General features: G+C 45.9%; 1 protein-coding gene across 1 annotated transcript; it reads left to right on the top strand.

The window, feature by feature from the left end:
* The first annotated feature begins 10,182 nt into the window (after positions 1 to 10,182).
* LOC100823091 (GDSL esterase/lipase APG) lies at positions 10,183 to 12,289 on the top strand. The gene is made up of 5 exons (XM_003557146.3): positions 10,183 to 10,577; positions 10,681 to 10,811; positions 11,058 to 11,291; positions 11,380 to 11,635; positions 11,747 to 12,289. Exons 1-5 carry the CDS (start codon positions 10,337 to 10,339, stop codon positions 11,941 to 11,943), a joined length of 1,059 nt encoding a protein of 352 aa, XP_003557194.1. The 5' UTR covers positions 10,183 to 10,336; the 3' UTR covers positions 11,944 to 12,289.
* The last annotated feature ends 5,261 nt before the right edge of the window (positions 12,290 to 17,550 follow it).

The raw sequence follows: 17,550 nt of genomic DNA, 5'->3' as shown, positions 1-17,550 counted from the left end.
CACCATTTACTCGTGATAGATCTTGAGGTGATCTCCGGACCTTCACAAACTGGTTGATGGCAAATCACAATCTTCGATTGCTCTTCAACACTGACTCCTCGCCGTCTAGGTGATGCCAATCACCAAGAGTAAAAAGCTTCAAGTGCTCGGCTAGAGAGGGGATCCCATTCTTCACGCTCAGTTCAGCTCTAAGGGTTTTATCAGGTGTTCATCTAAACAACTCACTCGGAATCACCACCGAAATCCTTTGGGGTGGGTCGTCTTATATAGCCTTGGCCACGGCTGATCTAGCCGTTGTGACCCGTTGGATAAAGTGAACTTTGAACCTCCAGCTCACACTTTATCACTTTGTCTCACAACGGTTAGATCAGGTGGTCAAACACGAAAGCGACAGATTTTCAAACACATTTGAAATCAGAGTGAAGACTTCATGTGGAAGTTTCTGTGAAGACTGAAATGCTTCATTCTTCACTCCGACGAAAAACACTCACACAGAAGATGGTTTTCGCCTAAGGTGAATATGAAGAATAGGTTTCACCTATACCAGCTCCACACTTCAAACACCCCTTAATAGTACGGCGTTCCTATACCCAAGTGAAAGAAAAAGCTACGGAAAGACCTACGAAGAATGCTATGCTTCACGTCCTTCACCGTTCTTCACTGAGTTCTTCATACTTCATGCTAGTACCTGTTCTTCAATTTTTACGGGCCATCGATGCTGGTTAAACCAACTCTTCTGAGGAACTAAAACCTGAAACACTCAGTGTAACTCATTAGTTTCTCAACCATGTTGTCATCATTCATCAAAACCCATACAGGGGCAAGGTTTCCCTTTGAACCACCCAACTGAGTCTATCCGAAACGAGAGCCCGGTCGAAGCGTCGTACGGACTCAAGAGTTGCGTGGACAACTGGTAGTGGTTTAGGGCCCGCAGGATGACCACTCCAGACTAGTGCCGCAATCCTATATGAATGCAAAGTCACCAACAAGTCTCCACAAATCTCTGTGTGCATGCAATGCAAATGCCAAATGGAACGCCCGAACTATGTGGCCCCTGGAAGAGCTGAGGATCAAGTACTAAGTCGAGAGGGAAGCCATATCTTCCCCCACGAGCGGTTAGCGCGAAGTTTCTTGGATCGGCGAAAACGAGAACTCAGTCTTAAGGTCGGCGCAAATGGAACAAATCACCAATGCATTAGAGCACGGCCTCCCATCGTTGCCTTGTTACAGTTTAATATCATATCACAGTTTAATAATTGCAATTTTAAAACAGGAAGTAGCATGTGGATGTAGCAATTGTGGAACCCTAGATATAAGGACACTAGACTCGCAACTAAGCATGACATCTAATGACCAAGATGTAGGGCAACAACAAACATGTGACATGGTAGTAGGACAAATAACAAGACATAGGGCAATAAGTAGAGCTGACTAACAAGCTATGCAATCTTAAAGGCATCGTGACAAGACTGAGATCGTAACTTAATGCAAGATTGAGGGAGAGGCAATAGGTATAAACAACATGGTCAAGAAATGGCTGCTTGCCTGGAGTACTCAATTGCCAGGAATTGAGCAACAATCCTGGAAGAAGAACACAAGTGTAGTCGTCGTAGTAGAAACCGGAGACTAACGAGGAAGAAGCAAATACACAACATAGAAGGGAAGTATAAGCATACAAGATACACATGGTAATTGATATGCGCAAACCAAATGTATGGCATGACATCTTACCAGCAAGTGAGTAGATGATACACTAATCATATTAAATGGATCGGAATTCCTAAAGCAATGGAATTCCAACTCCATAAGCAAGAGGTAAGGTATTTTACACTAAACAGTAGGTTACAGTTGCTCAAACAAGAATGAGAATGCCATGAACAGGTTCAACAGGTCTTGGTGATCAAAATGCATATAAGGTTTGCCAATTTTGGAATTAGGAAACAACTTGTATGAATTAAACAAGTTTCAAATGGATTTAAACTACTGTTTATACAGATTGAAGATATCAAGTTCAAATGGGAAAACAAATGCTACATTAATATTTCTTGCATTTTTCTGATCAATTTACATATAAAGTTTGCATGATTTGGGCAAGGTATGCAAAAGATATGGATTAAACAAGATCAAAGCATTTTCTGGAATTTTATTTGCAAAACGAAATACAAGAACTAAAAGGGACTCGGGCGCATCTAGCCCTTGCGGCTGACAGCGGGCCCGGGAGGCATAGCTGGTTCCACGGTCGCTGACCGATGGGACCCACCTGTCAGGTTCGGCCAGAGAGGGAAAAAAGTTGTGGTTTTTGCTGGAGATGGGAATCAAACTCAGGTCTCGGCCAGATTTGAGAACAAACGAGGGAGATGGCAACTAGGGTGAGCAAGTGATCTTGCTAGAGTACAGGTGCATGGCTAGTTGAAAAAAGCAAAAGGCGAAGCCTTTGGCTGCACACGGCGGAGCGGAATTTGCAGTGGCGCCGGCGACCAAAGGGGCGGCGGTGAGGGCTAAGCAGGGCGGAAAAGCACGACCTTGCAGAGGGTAACTAGATGACGCGAAGGCCATCACGGGGTCCTTAAGGACACAGCAACGTGGCGAGGAGCAGCAGTCGCCTGCGGCTAGCCAGAGCGCATGCGCGTGGCCAGAGCAGCACAGGGCACCAAAACGTGAACGGGAAGAAGCGGCAGGGAGAGTAGCTCACGTAGAGACTGTAGGAGTAGATGGTTGTCGTCGAAGAAGCCTCAACGCGTGGAAATTTGACGAAGAGGCGCCGGCGATCGTAGAGGATGTAGTTGTTCTTGCACTCGCCGTAGTTGATGCCGATCAAATTCCTTGCGCCCAGACGTCGAGGAAGAAGGGGCGGAGAAGCTGACGCGGGCAGTGCAGCTTGGCGTCAGCTGGAACAGCGGGGCGACGGCGAGGCGCCCATGGTTGTGAGAAGCAGTGGTGGCGACGGCCAGGAAAGAGGAGGAGGGAAAGTAGCTAGGGTTCCTTTTTTTTCTTGGAGGAGAAGAAGGAGGCCGTGGGGCAGGTTTTATAGGAGGGAAGGAGGAACAGAGGCCGTCAAATCAACCGGTGGTCAACGTGGACACGCTAGGATTCCTGTCATACAGGAGGAAGAAGAGAAACAGGAGAACGAGAGAGATGCTCGGGAGGGAGATGCTGGGCCAAGTTGGGCTGGGTTTGGTTGGGCCAGCTAGAGAGGTAAGAAGGGAAAAGAATTCCCTTTTCCTTTTCCTTATCTTTTCTATTTATTTAATTAATCTTCCAAACTTGATTTGAATTTTCAATTCAAATCTGGCGTTTAGGGAAAATTAAATAAATAGAAAATAAAAGAAAGGAGAGAGAAGTTTAGCAAAAGGTTTAAAAGTTGTTGTTTGAAATTGGATTTCAAATAGAGGAAGAAAGGGTTGGGCTTAATTAATCCCAAGGATAATTTTCAAAGCCAAAGTTGGGTTTCATAAATAATTTGAGGTTGCACTTTGCCACCTTTGACAAAATAAGTAAAACTCATTTGGGTTTTGTAAAGCACATGAAATGACAAAGCAACAAGAAGTAACAACTTTAATGCAAGTGATTAACATTTCATGTGACATGATGCTAATGACATGGCAAGATGTTAATGATGACATGAGCATGATATGATAATGACAATAATTAAATTACAAAACAGCCCAAAAGGGCTTAAAAGGAAAAATGGTTGCTCTCGGGCTGTTACAGTACAGAAGGTTCTGTATGCTCCAAGACGTTTACCATTGATGTCAGGCATCCAGTGGGTTGAAGATAAGGCAAACATTCCAAAAGCTTTCTACTCTATGTTCAGGATGCACAGGTCCGTGTTTTTTCCATTACATGACTTGTTGGTTCAGAAGTATGGACTCACTCCAACTTGCAATATGTCCACCAAAGAAGCATTGGCACTCTTTTATGGACTTTGGGGACATGTCAGACCACGAACAATGTAGCAGATCAGTTTGAACATAGTAGGTCTATCATTAACAAGAAGTTTCATGAGGTTTTGGAATGTGTGGATCGCATGGCTAAAAATAAAAAAAAATTGGCCTCATTTCAAAAATGCCATTGGGGCCATAGATGGAACACACATTCCTGTGATTGTGCCTAAAGAAGAGGAGATCAAATACAGTAACAGGAAAGGGTTTACAAGTCAGAATGTGATGGCAATGTGTGATTTTGACATGAGATTCACTTTTGTTGTCTCTGGATGGCTCGGATCAGTGCATGACACCCGTGTATGGTCAGATGCTATGGTCGAATATAACCATTATCCACACCCACCGGCAGGTAATAATTTTTATTTCCTATGTCTAGTATGTTTGCCAAGTTCCATATTTTTAAAGTTTGTTTTCTTCTCGCTAGGAAAATACTACCTCGTCGACTCCGGGTACCCAAATAGAGTTGGATATCTCGCACCATTCAAAGGGCAGCGATACCATGTGCCTGAGTTTGAGCATAACCCTCCGGTTGGAAGAAAAGAGACCTTCAATAATTGCCATTCGTCTCTATGGAATGTCATCGAAAGATCCTTTGGTGTTCACAAGATGAAATGGCGAATACTCCTTGGCATACCGCGGTACAGCATGTTGGCTCAGAGCAAGATAGTTACTGCATGCACATGTCTCCATAACTACATTCGTGATAGCAAGCTTTGTGATCAGCATTTTGATGAGGTTGAGAGAGGAGGATATGTTCATGAAGATGGACCTACTTCAGGTGTAGATGCTCAAGCACCGACGGATGATGGCACAATGGCGACAGTACGTGATGCTATTGCCGCGAGCATCGTGCCTTCGGATTAGTTGTTATGTGGTTTTTATATTTAACGTCCTTTTGTGGAAATCCAACATTTATGTAATATTTTTGGGTACTCTGAAGTATCAAAGACACCACGCATTATTAATTTTAATATTTTGCTATTATTATTTTTATTTTTATTTTATCGTTTTATCCTATATACGTGTATTACAATTAGTCAAATAGCTAAGACAATTTCGGAGCAGGGGTATTACAGACTTTTCAACAGACAGTTCATATAATAAGCTGAGATGTCAAAAACCGAAAAGAACTGGACTGCAAGTTTGTCAGGAGCTTCTCCCCACCACAGTTTCTGGGGGTGGAGAAGCTGAAGCCGTTTCTGGAGAAGCTGAAGCCAAAAAGAACTGGCCCTTCGAGGGAGAGTTTGGGTTGGGCCGGGTTCTAGGAGCACAGGCCCCCACAGGCCTGGAGCCCAGATTTTCGTTCACTATGGGCCGGGTTCTCGCCATGGGAGCAAGCGTGCAAAATAAGCCTATGCACGGGAATGCGCTTTAGCGCTCGAGCACCAGGTGAAATGCCAAAGCCACTTGCGAATTGACAAAACCAATTTCATGAAAACTGCAAAGCATATGTATAACTTTATCATCATCTTACTCGCAAAAAAAAACTTTATCATCATCAGTTGATTGATGATGATAAATGTAGGGTTTTTATTGAAAAGGTTTTCAAATGCATGGTGTATTCCTAATGTATATTTCCAAACTTTCTAGAAGAACAACTTGATGTTTGCATGTTTTCACCTAAAATTGGTTTTCACATACCACTTTCTCCCGAAACATAGAGAAGTACTCCCTTTGTTTCAAAATTCTTGTCGAAATATTACATATATTTAGACGTTTTTCATGAATAGATATATCCATTTTTAGGCAAATTTGAGACAAGAATTATGAAACGGAGGGAGTGATACAGTTTCATTTCATTCATATAGAAATTTAATCGTGTTTGAAAAGAATTTTTTGACACGCTAGAAATAATGGGTCTATGTGGGGCCTAGTCTTTGAATAATTCGAAAAAGAAGTACTGGTAATTTGTTTGGCTTTTTTATTGAGAAAAAAATGACGTCCGCAGTTCCTTCTCGGGCAATCTTCCGTGCGCTTCATACGAGGTCTCGCGACAGTCCAAGTGGCCATGGCACCACCGCCGCTGCCCGCCGCTCTCCGCCGCGCGTCCGCCGTCCGACGCTTCCCACCCGGATGCGGCCGCCAGCCCAGCAATGCCTCGCAGCCACCGCATCGCCTCGTCCGCTTCGCCGCCGACGATGGCGCACCACCGACCCCCTCCGCCTCCTGGCGCGCGGCTCGCTTCCCCGGGACACAAGGGCACGGTCGCGGCTGGGGGGATGGGTCGATGGACGGGATCGACGCTCTTGCGGCGGCGGAGGTGATCGCGCGGCGCGCCTCGGCAGTGCGGAGGTACCCTCCGGGCTGCGGGAGGTCCGTCGCCGCACCCAAGCCGGAGCCTTTGGTGGCGATGGAGGGTGAGAAGAGTGAGGGCGGCGCAATCGAGCTGCTGGCGGCGGTGTGTGACGTCGAGGCGAAGGCGATTGCCGGTGCTCAGAAGGTGGCGCTGTGTGGGAGTACTGCTCTGGAGGGCGGGGAGTCCGGCTCCAATGGCGGCGTCGAGAGCGGGGGTCGCGGTGGGGAGCCTTTGTTGGTGGCCGAGCTCGCGTCGTCGCCTTTGCTGCCGTGGGCGCAGCGCGGGAGGAGGTCGCAGCAGCGGCGAAGGTGTTCTGATCAAACAGGGTGTAATGGTGTATCAGCTGGCCAATTTTGAGACCGTCCATGGCTTGCTGGATGATGTTCGCAGCGGTAGGGGAATACTTGCTCGTTAACTTGGACGTCAGATGGTTTTGTGATGTTCTGTTTCGCCGAAGATCGACATTTCAGTTCTTATAATTAATTATAGGTAGGCTTCTGGTTCATGTCAAACTAAGTGCTGATTCTAGCTAGTTAGTCAGACAATAGCGTGATCTAGGTGTTGGATGAAGGTCTGTTCAGTTAGTATTGGTATTCTGATGTAGGCCTGCTGTAAACTTTTTGGTACCAGTATGCACTACACGCTTAAACTACTCGGTAAAGCACCTTTGGCATTTAGTCTTTGTCTGCTGTGCACTATCTTATTGATGAAATGCTCCCAATTGTTCTTCTGGATGCATTATTGTGAGTATCTGCTCACTCATAAATTTCATATTAATGCATTGGAGATGCAAGCTTGTCCTAGATTGATTTTTGACCTGCTAACCTACTGAAACTTGCATGTGCATGAGTACATACTCTGTAGTCTTTACCTCCAATTATAATTTCAGAGCATTCAATTGTGACTTGGACAATTGAATCGTGTTACTGGTCATGTGTTGCTTGATAAGGGTATCTTTGTTCTTGTATGCTTCATTATGTTAGTTGCACTGTCATTGTTTCTGTAACTGTTCTGTCCTCCAGATTCAATAGTTAGTGAAAGATGTCCTGTTAGGAACTAAGTGCTTCTCACTTTTCACTGAAAGGATTCCAATGGTTACAGAAACATTACCACATTGCCGCTACCTCACTCATGATGAACTAATTATTCTGAGTTTTCTTCTTCTTGTTGTTATTATGTTGAAATGTATATATGCAGTTGGACAGATTCGCAAAAGCCTGTCTTGCTGTTGGTATTTAAATACACTGATTATGACATCCAACTGATTTTGCTGCTAATCAAACACTGTCACGTTCCTTTCAAATGCTGATGTTCCACACAGGAAGAAAGCTATGGTTCAATATATACTTGTTTCTGTTATATGTTAAATCCTGTCTCGCATTTTGCCTCTGCATTTACATGTCTCAGCTCTGGATATATCAGTTATGGCAAGTTGGCAACTATAGGCTAATAATTTCGTCTTAGTTATCTCATCTGATTTTTATACCCAGAAAATGATCCGTGGCTCCTATAATCTATAATTGGGTAAAGCAGATATAAAATGGAATGTACTCAATTCTTTCCCCACTTCACTGCAGAATGTTATGTCAGCACTCTTTAGCTTTTGTTCACAATTTATGTAATTGAGTCCAAATTAGAGTGTTCTTGTTCCTTCCATGAAGCAGTTGAATTCAAATAATGCTATGTATTTAATGAGGTTTGGACTTTGGGTACGATGTATCTTTCCCGATTCATCTGAACATCGGATACAAAAGAAAAAAAATACTTTACTGTTCTCACATTCATTAGTAGCCTTCCATAGTGCATCTTTTGGTGATCTTTTTATACTAATTTTCATATGTTTTTGACAGAATAATTGCAAAAGAAAAAAAAATGATCTATTAATACTTCACTGTTCTCACATTCATTAGTAGACCATAATCTTAATTCAATATGTGCATGTTATTTTGTGCTGCATCATTTTGTATACCTATGGCCTTGCGTACGAACGTGACTAAAGCTTCAGATCTCGCAGAGATCCTTTACACCTTTCAATAATATTGGTGCCTTTCTTTTGGTTGTTCTTGCTACTTGCAACTCTGATGGTTCATGTGAGCTACGGCAGTCAACATTGATGTTATCCTTGCAATGGTAAGTTTTCTGTTCAACTGTAGCCATTTGATTTTAACTATATTATGTGATGAGGTAATCTCATCTTTTTGTATCTGGTTGTCGACATTCCGTAAGGAACTGTCTTAGAAATTGGATGGATCAGCTTAATGACTTGGTTAGTTCCCCATAATTGCAACTATTGTACTTGTCATTTTTGACAGTCTTATGTATGACATAGAAACACACATCCCTTTCTTTCCCTTTTGCCCTCAAGTTATCAAGCAAGGTAGGACTCTTTGTCAAGATACTCTATTTATTTTCATTTATCTTTCTGTGATTACAAGTCAAAGAATGAAAATCACACCTACCGAGATACTATTGCTAGTAAGATATGGTTTCTTCCACAATCATGATCATCTTAGGACACTGTTGTGAAGTACTAGTGTTCTACAATAGTTTTGTTCAAATGAGTTAGTTGCTTTCTACTACAGAAGTACAAGTACCATACTATGTTAGTTTAACATTCTTAAGACGTTGATGTTAATTTCCTTCAATATTCTACTGAAAAATACTTCCTTGGATATTGCTGCGTGGAGTAATATTGCTTCTATACATGTTCTAATACATGTTGGTTTTCCATTTGCGTGTGTAGTAAGATGTTTGTTTTCTTTCACATAAATAATTTTACATGATCATATCCCCATTTCAGTACTATTCTTATATTTTCGCAACTGCCAAACTGCCGATATATCTTGTCCTGGATTTTTGAAATGGAAATGCAGTCAATTGGGCTTGCTTCCTGCTCTCAACTAGGGTGGGGCAAACTTTTAATGCCATGACTTGTATGGAATGCAGTTACGTCTCCGATTCTTCCAGGTCCTTTATTATGTGGCTCTATATTATGTAGGTTCATCTTAGCTTTAAGGTATACAAATATACATGTAATCTTTTCCTGGAAAGCTCGTAATCCACATAGGGCATGCTTAAAATGAAAGTACATTTTTTTGTAAAGAGAGTTGAAGTCAATGTACAGTTCAGGTCCCACCAGTCCTAATAAGTACAGTATACTGCACAAACATGGTACCACTACCACTAGCCAGTGCTTTCGCTCTGGAGCAGCATACAGGCAGCTGAACTTCAGCCAGGTAAGAAACTAGCCAGTGCATGAGACCAATGAGTTCTCTCTAGCTTCCCTCAGTCCTCACAGCATTTTCGCAGAACTGACGCGTAGCTCTGAGTTTGCAGCACCACAGCATTCACTGGCATTGAAGGAAGTCAGCCAGATAAGTCTTACGCGCTGGCACAACTGTACTTGGAAGATTTGAATACCATGGCCTCCAGAATCTATCTCCAGTGCTGTGGTCTTTCCAGTTTGGATCCAATGCACGTGTTCCAACTGCATATATTGTGCTAGTACAACATCTGCAATAACTGATTAGTAGTTGTGTAGTGGCTGTTGGTGCCTTGAAATTGAAAGTTCCTTCATCTTTGTTCCTGCCATTTCTATTGCCAATGTGCCTCATCACAGCATCAATAAACACCCTCAACCACCTCTTTGTTTCCTTATCACCCCAATAAATAGTCGCCATTGTGGATGGAAGAATTAATGTGGATAACCATGCAATGCAGGGCATGGTGATGTGATGTGACAACCATGCAGTGCAGGCATGGAGACTGTCAACTGTGGTCAGCACAATTCCAAGGACACGCACTATATTTACACATGTCGTCTGGTAGAGAATAAACCTGAGACTGAAATAAGAGCACTGCTTAAGTTGGGTGCTTACTGCTTAGTGGTCTTTGTCAGGACAGCTTCATCCCGTGCGTGTAGTTATGGACTCATAACAGACTCCATTAACTACTACAAAATGTCTATGCCATCTCATTTTGTGTGTGTGCAGGAACACTTATATAAAGCTCACATGTGACGTTCCATTAGAGCAGACTGTGCTTCTCCTTCGACTCCCAAGTGATAATCATAGACTCGATCAATAACCTGTCTCCAATGGAGGTGATCAGGTGCTTGCTGCTCTTGGCTGTCCTCTTTCTGGCTGGAGCTCATGGTGGGGAAGCGCAGCCGCTTGTGCCGGGGCTCTTCACGTTCGGCGACTCGTCGGTGGACGTAGGTAACAATGACTACCTCCACACCCTCATCAAGGCTGACTTCCCTCCCTATGGCAGGGACTTCCAGGGCCGTGTGGCCACTGGGAGGTTTTGCAATGGCAAGCTGGCCACCGATATTACTGGTCAGTGGTCACACTCTTACCCTTGTTAGATCTGTTCTTTGTAGCTACAGTTGCGTTCTCTAACAGATAGATATATCTTGTGCCTCAACTTCTGTGGTTGCAGCTGATACGCTGGGGTTTACTAGCTACCCTCCTGCATATCTCAGCCCTGAGGCGTCAGGGCAGAACCTTCTAATTGGGGCCAACTTTGCATCTGCTGGATCTGGCTATTACGATCACACGGCACTTATGTATGTAAGTATCATCGATCAGAGATCTATCAATGAATCAACATTGCAACATATGAGAAGCTCTAGATTAAGACTTTTTGCTTGCATGTTGCATCCTTCACGTCTTATTGGTTTTATTGATTATCAACTTGTCAATGATAAATAGATTAGCTATCGGTCCCCCGCCTCTTTTTTTAGGACCAGCTAGCAGTACCCTGCAAGCTTGAGTGAGAGTTTAAATGATCTCTAACTTTGGCTAACTCTGACGCAGCATGCCATCTCTTTCACCCAACAATTGGAGTACTTCAAAGAATACCAGTCCAAGCTGGCCGCAGTGGCTGGAAGCAGCCAGGCTAAGTCCATCGTTACGGGCTCATTGTACATCATCAGCTTCGGTGCAAGTGATTTCGTTCAGAATTACTACATCAACCCTTTGCTCTTCAAGACCCAGACTGTCGACCAGTTCTCTGACCGCCTAGTCAGCATCTTCAGGAATTCCGTGACGGTAAGCAACGGCGCACCAGCTTAATCCCTCCTTGACACAGATCCAAAAATCATGATCATGTAATTTCTGAAACTGAAACTGAGTGCAGCAACTTTACGGTATGGGAGCACGGCGAGTTGCTGTGACGACCCTGCCACCGCTGGGCTGCCTCCCGGCGGCAATCACGCTGTTCGGCCACGGGAGCAGTGGGTGCGTGTCAAAGCTGAACAGCGACTCCCAGAGGTTCAACAGTAAGATGAGCGCTGCCGTCGACTCTCTGTCAAAGCAGTACCATGATCTCAAGATCGCGGTCTTCGACATCTACACACCTTTGTACAGCCTCGTCACCTCTCCTGAATCACAAGGTACGACCGGCTACTCAACCTAGTCTAGATGCCATGCATGAAACTGATCTTTTTTGTTTTGATTTGTGCTCAATCATTCATGCTCAACCATGTGTGGATTTACGGTTCCAGGCTTCACCGAGGCGAAGCGAGGATGCTGCGGGACAGGGAAGGTGGAGTTCACGGTGTTCCTCTGCAACCCCAAGTCGGTCGGGACCTGCTCAAACGCGACGACCTATGTGTTCTGGGACGCTGTCCACCCATCGGAGGCAGCGAACCAAGTGATCGCCGATTCTCTCCTCACTGAGGGCATCAACCTGGTCACATAAACCACTTCCAAGCGTCTTGGAAGTTGGAAGGAAAATAATTTGGTGAAAAACTCTGTTCCAAGCTTGTCCATGTAGAGAGGTTACTTATTTCAGGTTGTGGCAACCGTGTCAGTGCAGTAGGGAGACATGGTTTACAAACAGCTCATAAGTTGCCGGTGCACAAGGGTCCTGAAGACCTCTGTACTGGATCTTTTTCTTTTCTTTTTACGGCACCGAAATTTGATCATCTTGTTCCATAAATGATCTTTCGAACGGACGCCTCATTTCAAGTTCTGTGTGACACGGACACAGTGCAAATCAAGCTGTGGTTTAACGACTTTAGTGAACTTTTAGTTGCATGGATTAATTTCCTAGAGAAAATACCACACATAAAACTCATGTCTGGACGTCAAGCTGGGGAATTACTGTTGAGATGTGTTCGAATGCTTTTATAAATCTGCAAAACAATTCATGAAAAATGCTTTCATTTGCCCGCTACTTGAGGAAAAACAAAATGTGATTAGTTTGTGACAGCAAATAAACAGTGCTGCTACTATTTGAACTTTCGACTTTTTTATTTTTAAAATGAAAATCGTTTTGGAGATTCCAAAGCCAAAAATCTGCACTCAAATTTGTCCTAAAAGCTGAATCAGACCACATAAAAAAAATTCAAAACGAAGAAAAAATTCGCATAGGAAATTAACCCTCTGCATCTCCCCAGGACGACCAGATTGCAGACCAGTCGACTTGTTTCCGTGCATAAGCAACGGCAATTGCAGAAAATAGAAGACGGTAAACAAGCAACTAAGCAAGACGTCAACACAACCAGGACCAGAAAATAGAAGGTGGCGGCGGGACGATTTTTCCCCTCCCCTGCAGGCGCGCGGCGCGGGGCGGCGTGTGGAGCCGGCTCTTCCGCGGGGCCGCCGGCGCGGGGAAGTTGGCGCGGGCCGGGGCGGGCGCGGGCCTGCGTGCATGCCGGCGCGGGGTGGCCGGCGGAGGTGCACGCGCGTGGCGGCCAGCGGTGGCGCGGGCCGGATCTGGGCTGTGGTGTGGCTCCGCGGGCTTGGCGGCTCGGCTGGCCGGCTGTGGGCGGGCGCTGGAGTGTGTGTGGTTGCCGTCGTGTTGGCTGTCTCGGTGGCCGGCGGTGGGCGGGCCCAATCTGGGCGTGGCATGCGGGCTGCGAGGGGCCCAAGGCTGCGGTTTGACGTGCGCGGACGGCTCGATGGCTGGCGGGGGCGGGCCCGATCTGGGCCTAGCGGGCCTGGCCATGCTGCCATGTTCCATTGTTTGTGCGGCCATGTTGGTGTGGCCTGATCCAGTGCGTGGGGCGGTTGCGGCGCCCGGACCGGTGCCCGGTGGTGGTTTGGCGCGTGGCCTGAAGTACCCCAACACTTTACTCAAAAGGGGAGGCATATCCTCGGGGTATACCTAGTTGAGTGTGGTGATAAACTGTTGATAGTCAAACAGGTTATTCGCTTCATGAATCCAATTTCCAGGGAAGACTTTGCTGTAAATATTCGGACTGTTGGATTTGACATCCTTGAGGCAGACTTGCACTCTAGCCCTTCTCGATGGAGAAGACTGGGTGATTTGGGTGGACATGCTATCTTTGTTAGTCGGCACTGCTCCAAGTCTTTGCTTGCTACAAAATACAGTGGATTGGAGGAGGATTGCATCTACTTCATACCTGATCATCCCCGTCCGAAGTTTTGTCCAAATCCTCTTCGCGACTCTGGTGTGTACAACATGAGGACTGGGACGATCACTCCATTGATGTCAGGGACTACAGCAGCAGTGCTAAGATGTGTTGGGCACTGGCGTCCGACATGGTTGTTCCATCCTAAAGCAGTATGATCAGCCCAACATGGTACGATCTGTTGTTTCGGATATTGTTTAGATGCATTCCCGACTTATACTGTTGAAGCTTTGTGGTCAACCCACGTGCTATGCATGCTTTATCCTAGTGATCTATTGCTTAGTGTATGACTTAGTACGTTGGTGCACATTTCCAAGTCTTGTGATGATCTTAATTGGATATATTCAATTGTGCAAGTTTTTCATTTTATCTACTTGATCTAATGTCTATGGATATGCGATGAACAAACCTTTTTTTCCCTGAAGGTTAACAAACTTCAGAGCCTCAGTAACTCATGTGATTGTTCAGTGTGAGTAGTCAGTACCAAACAATATTCATATAGGTTCCTTAGAATAAGACCATAAAAATTTATATTGGCCAGCTTCCCAGAATCACATCACGTCGTACAATTTCTAGCAGAAGGTTATACCGTTTGGTGATGTTCTTTTTATCTTGTATGTACCTAACATCTCAAATTCCTGACAAATTATTGTGGAGAATCCTAATTCTTCTTTTTCTTTGCCAATTTCAGTGGTTTTCTCAAAGATTCATCAACCAGCATGCCAGAGTTCTGGGGCTGTGTGCATCAAGCAATGAGGAGACCAGAGGTGATACCTCCATTTCTAAATGGCGGCCCCTTTCTAAATACAAAACATACCTGGATTTTGCTTCTCCTTTTCCCAGAAAGATATTATTGTATGATGATATTAATTAGTATGGTACTGTGTACTGTGAAGTCTTACGGATGATATTTTTTAAGTGAGTCTTATGGATGATAGTTATGGGATGTATTTGAATAAATTCTTTCATTGTAGCAACTTGATTTATCTGTGTGGCTATGCACTTGGGACTCTCGGTAGCCCCTGAATCCTGTATAATTCCTGATCACTATGAGCACTGAGTTTTTTTCACACCTACAGTCCTTTTTGGCTTGCCTGCAGCATGGCAAATCATAAAACAAGAGGGAAGCCGTGGCCCTGAACACTGGATAATTAGGACATTAATATTACTAATATAGGATCATGCATGTAAGTGGTTAGTGATGGTCTGGTTAAGAGTTTCTGATCTGGAATGAAGATCGAGAAGTTGCTGTGTAATCTAGCCATACAAGAGCCATGAGCCTCTAGAAGTTCCTTGTGCTGGAGGCTGGATTTGGTGGACACATTTCCTCCGCAGTTTGTCATAGACTCGTAATCATACTCATATATACTGTCGCATGGGAGTTTCTAGTTAAAATTTGCTGAAATGGTAAAAGAAGAGTCGAGATGGATCATGGATGTCGTAGCTGTAGAGGAGCTTTTACAGAGAGCAGCTAGCAATTTCTATTTGCATGTCTCCTGTGTCAGGCCATCTCCATCGTCGACGCTAACATGGGCGCTTGGGGGAATTAATCCCAGCAGTTTTGGATGATTGGGTTTCTATCCCTGGGAAACGTGATCTCATTTTTTTTTCTTTCATAAGCGTACGTCTAGTAAGAACGCTCTAAAGAAAAAGCGAAATACTGTACGTTAATTCCTACTATAGCTTCGATGACTCTTCACTTGATTTTTAAATAAAATAATTAATGACATTGCCAATTTGATTGAATGGTTGTAAAATATGAATGAAATAGTATTGACATTGCAATTGAAATTCCATTGATGTCCCAGTGAAGAGTTTCGTGCGCTAGCCAACGCAACAAAAGACCGATCTAATGAAAAGAGACGTGGATTGAAAGTGGATTGCAATTTAATTGCGTTAACCGGGTCTCAAACTCGAGACCTCTTGGCTCTGATACCATGAAAAGCTTCATGCGCTAGCCAACGCAACCAAAAGACCGATCTAATGGAAAAATCTAGGCAATCCACTTATACTTCAACGCCTGGAACAAATCTTATAGATATGAAGATATTTGGGCTTTTTTTTGTCGAAATCTGATGGGCTTTTTTTTACAATTTTTATTTTGAGTTCTGCTTAATAAGAGTTACTCCGTACTTAATAAGAGTTCCTACGAAGAAGAAAGAAAAACGCATCGATCACCAAATCCAAATCCAGCCCTAATAACGCGCTCGCACGATGTGCGCCGCCTCCTGGGCCTCGTGCTCGCGCGCCTCGCGTCCCACGGCGACCGCGCCCGCCTCCCCGCCGTCTGCCGCGCCTGGCGCTACGGCGCGCAGCAGCGGCCGCTCCTTCCAACGCCGCTCCTGGGGCTCGCGCTCCCCGACGGCGCCTTCCTCAGCCTCCCCGACGGCGCGACCCACCGCCTCTTCCCCCCCGCCGACTTCTCCGTCCGGCTCTCCACCGGCGGCAAGCTCTTCCTCCACCACGGCGACGGCAGCTGCTCCCTGACGCAGAGCCCTTCGTCCTCCTCTTCTCCTCCGGCTGCCTCCGCCTCCGACGACCCTCTCGCCGACAACGACTGGCACCGAGATCTCCTCGCTCCCCTCGCCGATTGCAGCGCATACAAAGTCCTCCTCAAGCTAGTGCTCCTCTCCGGTCACCTCGCCGCCGTCCTGATGAAGTGGGACCGTGTCGTCGTCTTCATCACTCGCGGGCCACCGCCAGGGGCTCTTAGCACCATGGAGTGGGCGGCACCCCAAGGCATGTCCATCGACGACATTGCCATCTTCAAAGAAGACATCTACGTCCTCACGGCCGACGAGGAGCTGCTGCTGCTGCTCGTCCCCGGCGACGAGCCGGCCCAGATCACAACCGTGCACCGCGTACTGCGGCGCGTCCCGAGAGACGGTCCGCCGCGTTTACGACAAGCATGGCAATGGCACTGCTACAATTACGCCACCGCCGACACGTGCGTGCACAGGAAGTACCTCGTCGCGTCCGGCGAGCAGCTGATGATGGTTAAGCGGGAGCTCGACGTGCCTCCGTGGGGCTCGGGGATCGAGATGCGGACCCGACGGTTCGAGGTCTTTGAGGCGGCGGACCTCCTAAGCGACGGCGGTGGCGGTGAATGTGGGCGGTGGAGACAGGTCGACACGTTGACGGGCCGCGCGATCTTTGTCAGCCAAGGCTGCTCCGTGTCGCTCCCCGGTAGTGATCAGTGTGGTGGCGGCGTCGGAATCGGACAAGATTGCATCTACTTTGTGACCGACGATGAGGCTCTCTCCTTTCGTGAGGATCCCCTTTTCGACTCAGGTGTGTATGATGTGAGAAACCGTATAGTGAGGCCGCTGCCGTTGCCGGAGACGGTGGTGGCGCCTGCGGCATGCGACGATCCCTTGGTCACTGACTTGGCTTTTCCTGGAAACTTGAGTCAAGTTGGTTGCTAATTTTCAGTTTATGAATGCTCCTCAACTAGCTCTACCATATGTACTCTGTTGAACTTTTTTATTAGCTCTACTAATTTGTGTTCATTAGAAATGGCAATTTATGTGCACTAGGATGTCAATCTGTGTGCAGCAGACGCGGAGCAAGGGTAGGCCATGGCGGCGGAGCAGCGGTGGCGGCGCTAGAGACACGCGGAGTGTATGAAGGAAGCAATCAATCTAGTTAACATGTACTCGTATATAGTAGCTTCTGACCTGCTACATCCGAAATGTTTAGCCTCTTATCGTCAGTACTGGACAACTAAGCAGTTCATGACTTCATGTCGATGGTTTCATTCCCAGTGCTGAAAGGAACTGACAATGTTGGCAACGGCAGAGCTAGCAGGAACGGCGACGTGGAATGTCCAAGGCCAGTCCCTGACCTGTACTACAGGCTCATCGCCGCAATCCTAAGTGGCGGCGCTAGAGGCACGCGAAGTGCTTCAGCAGCCTCGGACCAGGGGCAGG

Source organism: Brachypodium distachyon, chromosome 1, assembly GCF_000005505.3.
Source record: "Brachypodium distachyon strain Bd21 chromosome 1, Brachypodium_distachyon_v3.0, whole genome shotgun sequence".
NCBI classification, from domain to species: Eukaryota; Viridiplantae; Streptophyta; class Magnoliopsida; order Poales; family Poaceae; genus Brachypodium; species Brachypodium distachyon.
Note: the sequence above shows the minus strand (reverse complement) of the source record. Positions and strands in the feature narration are given on the sequence as shown.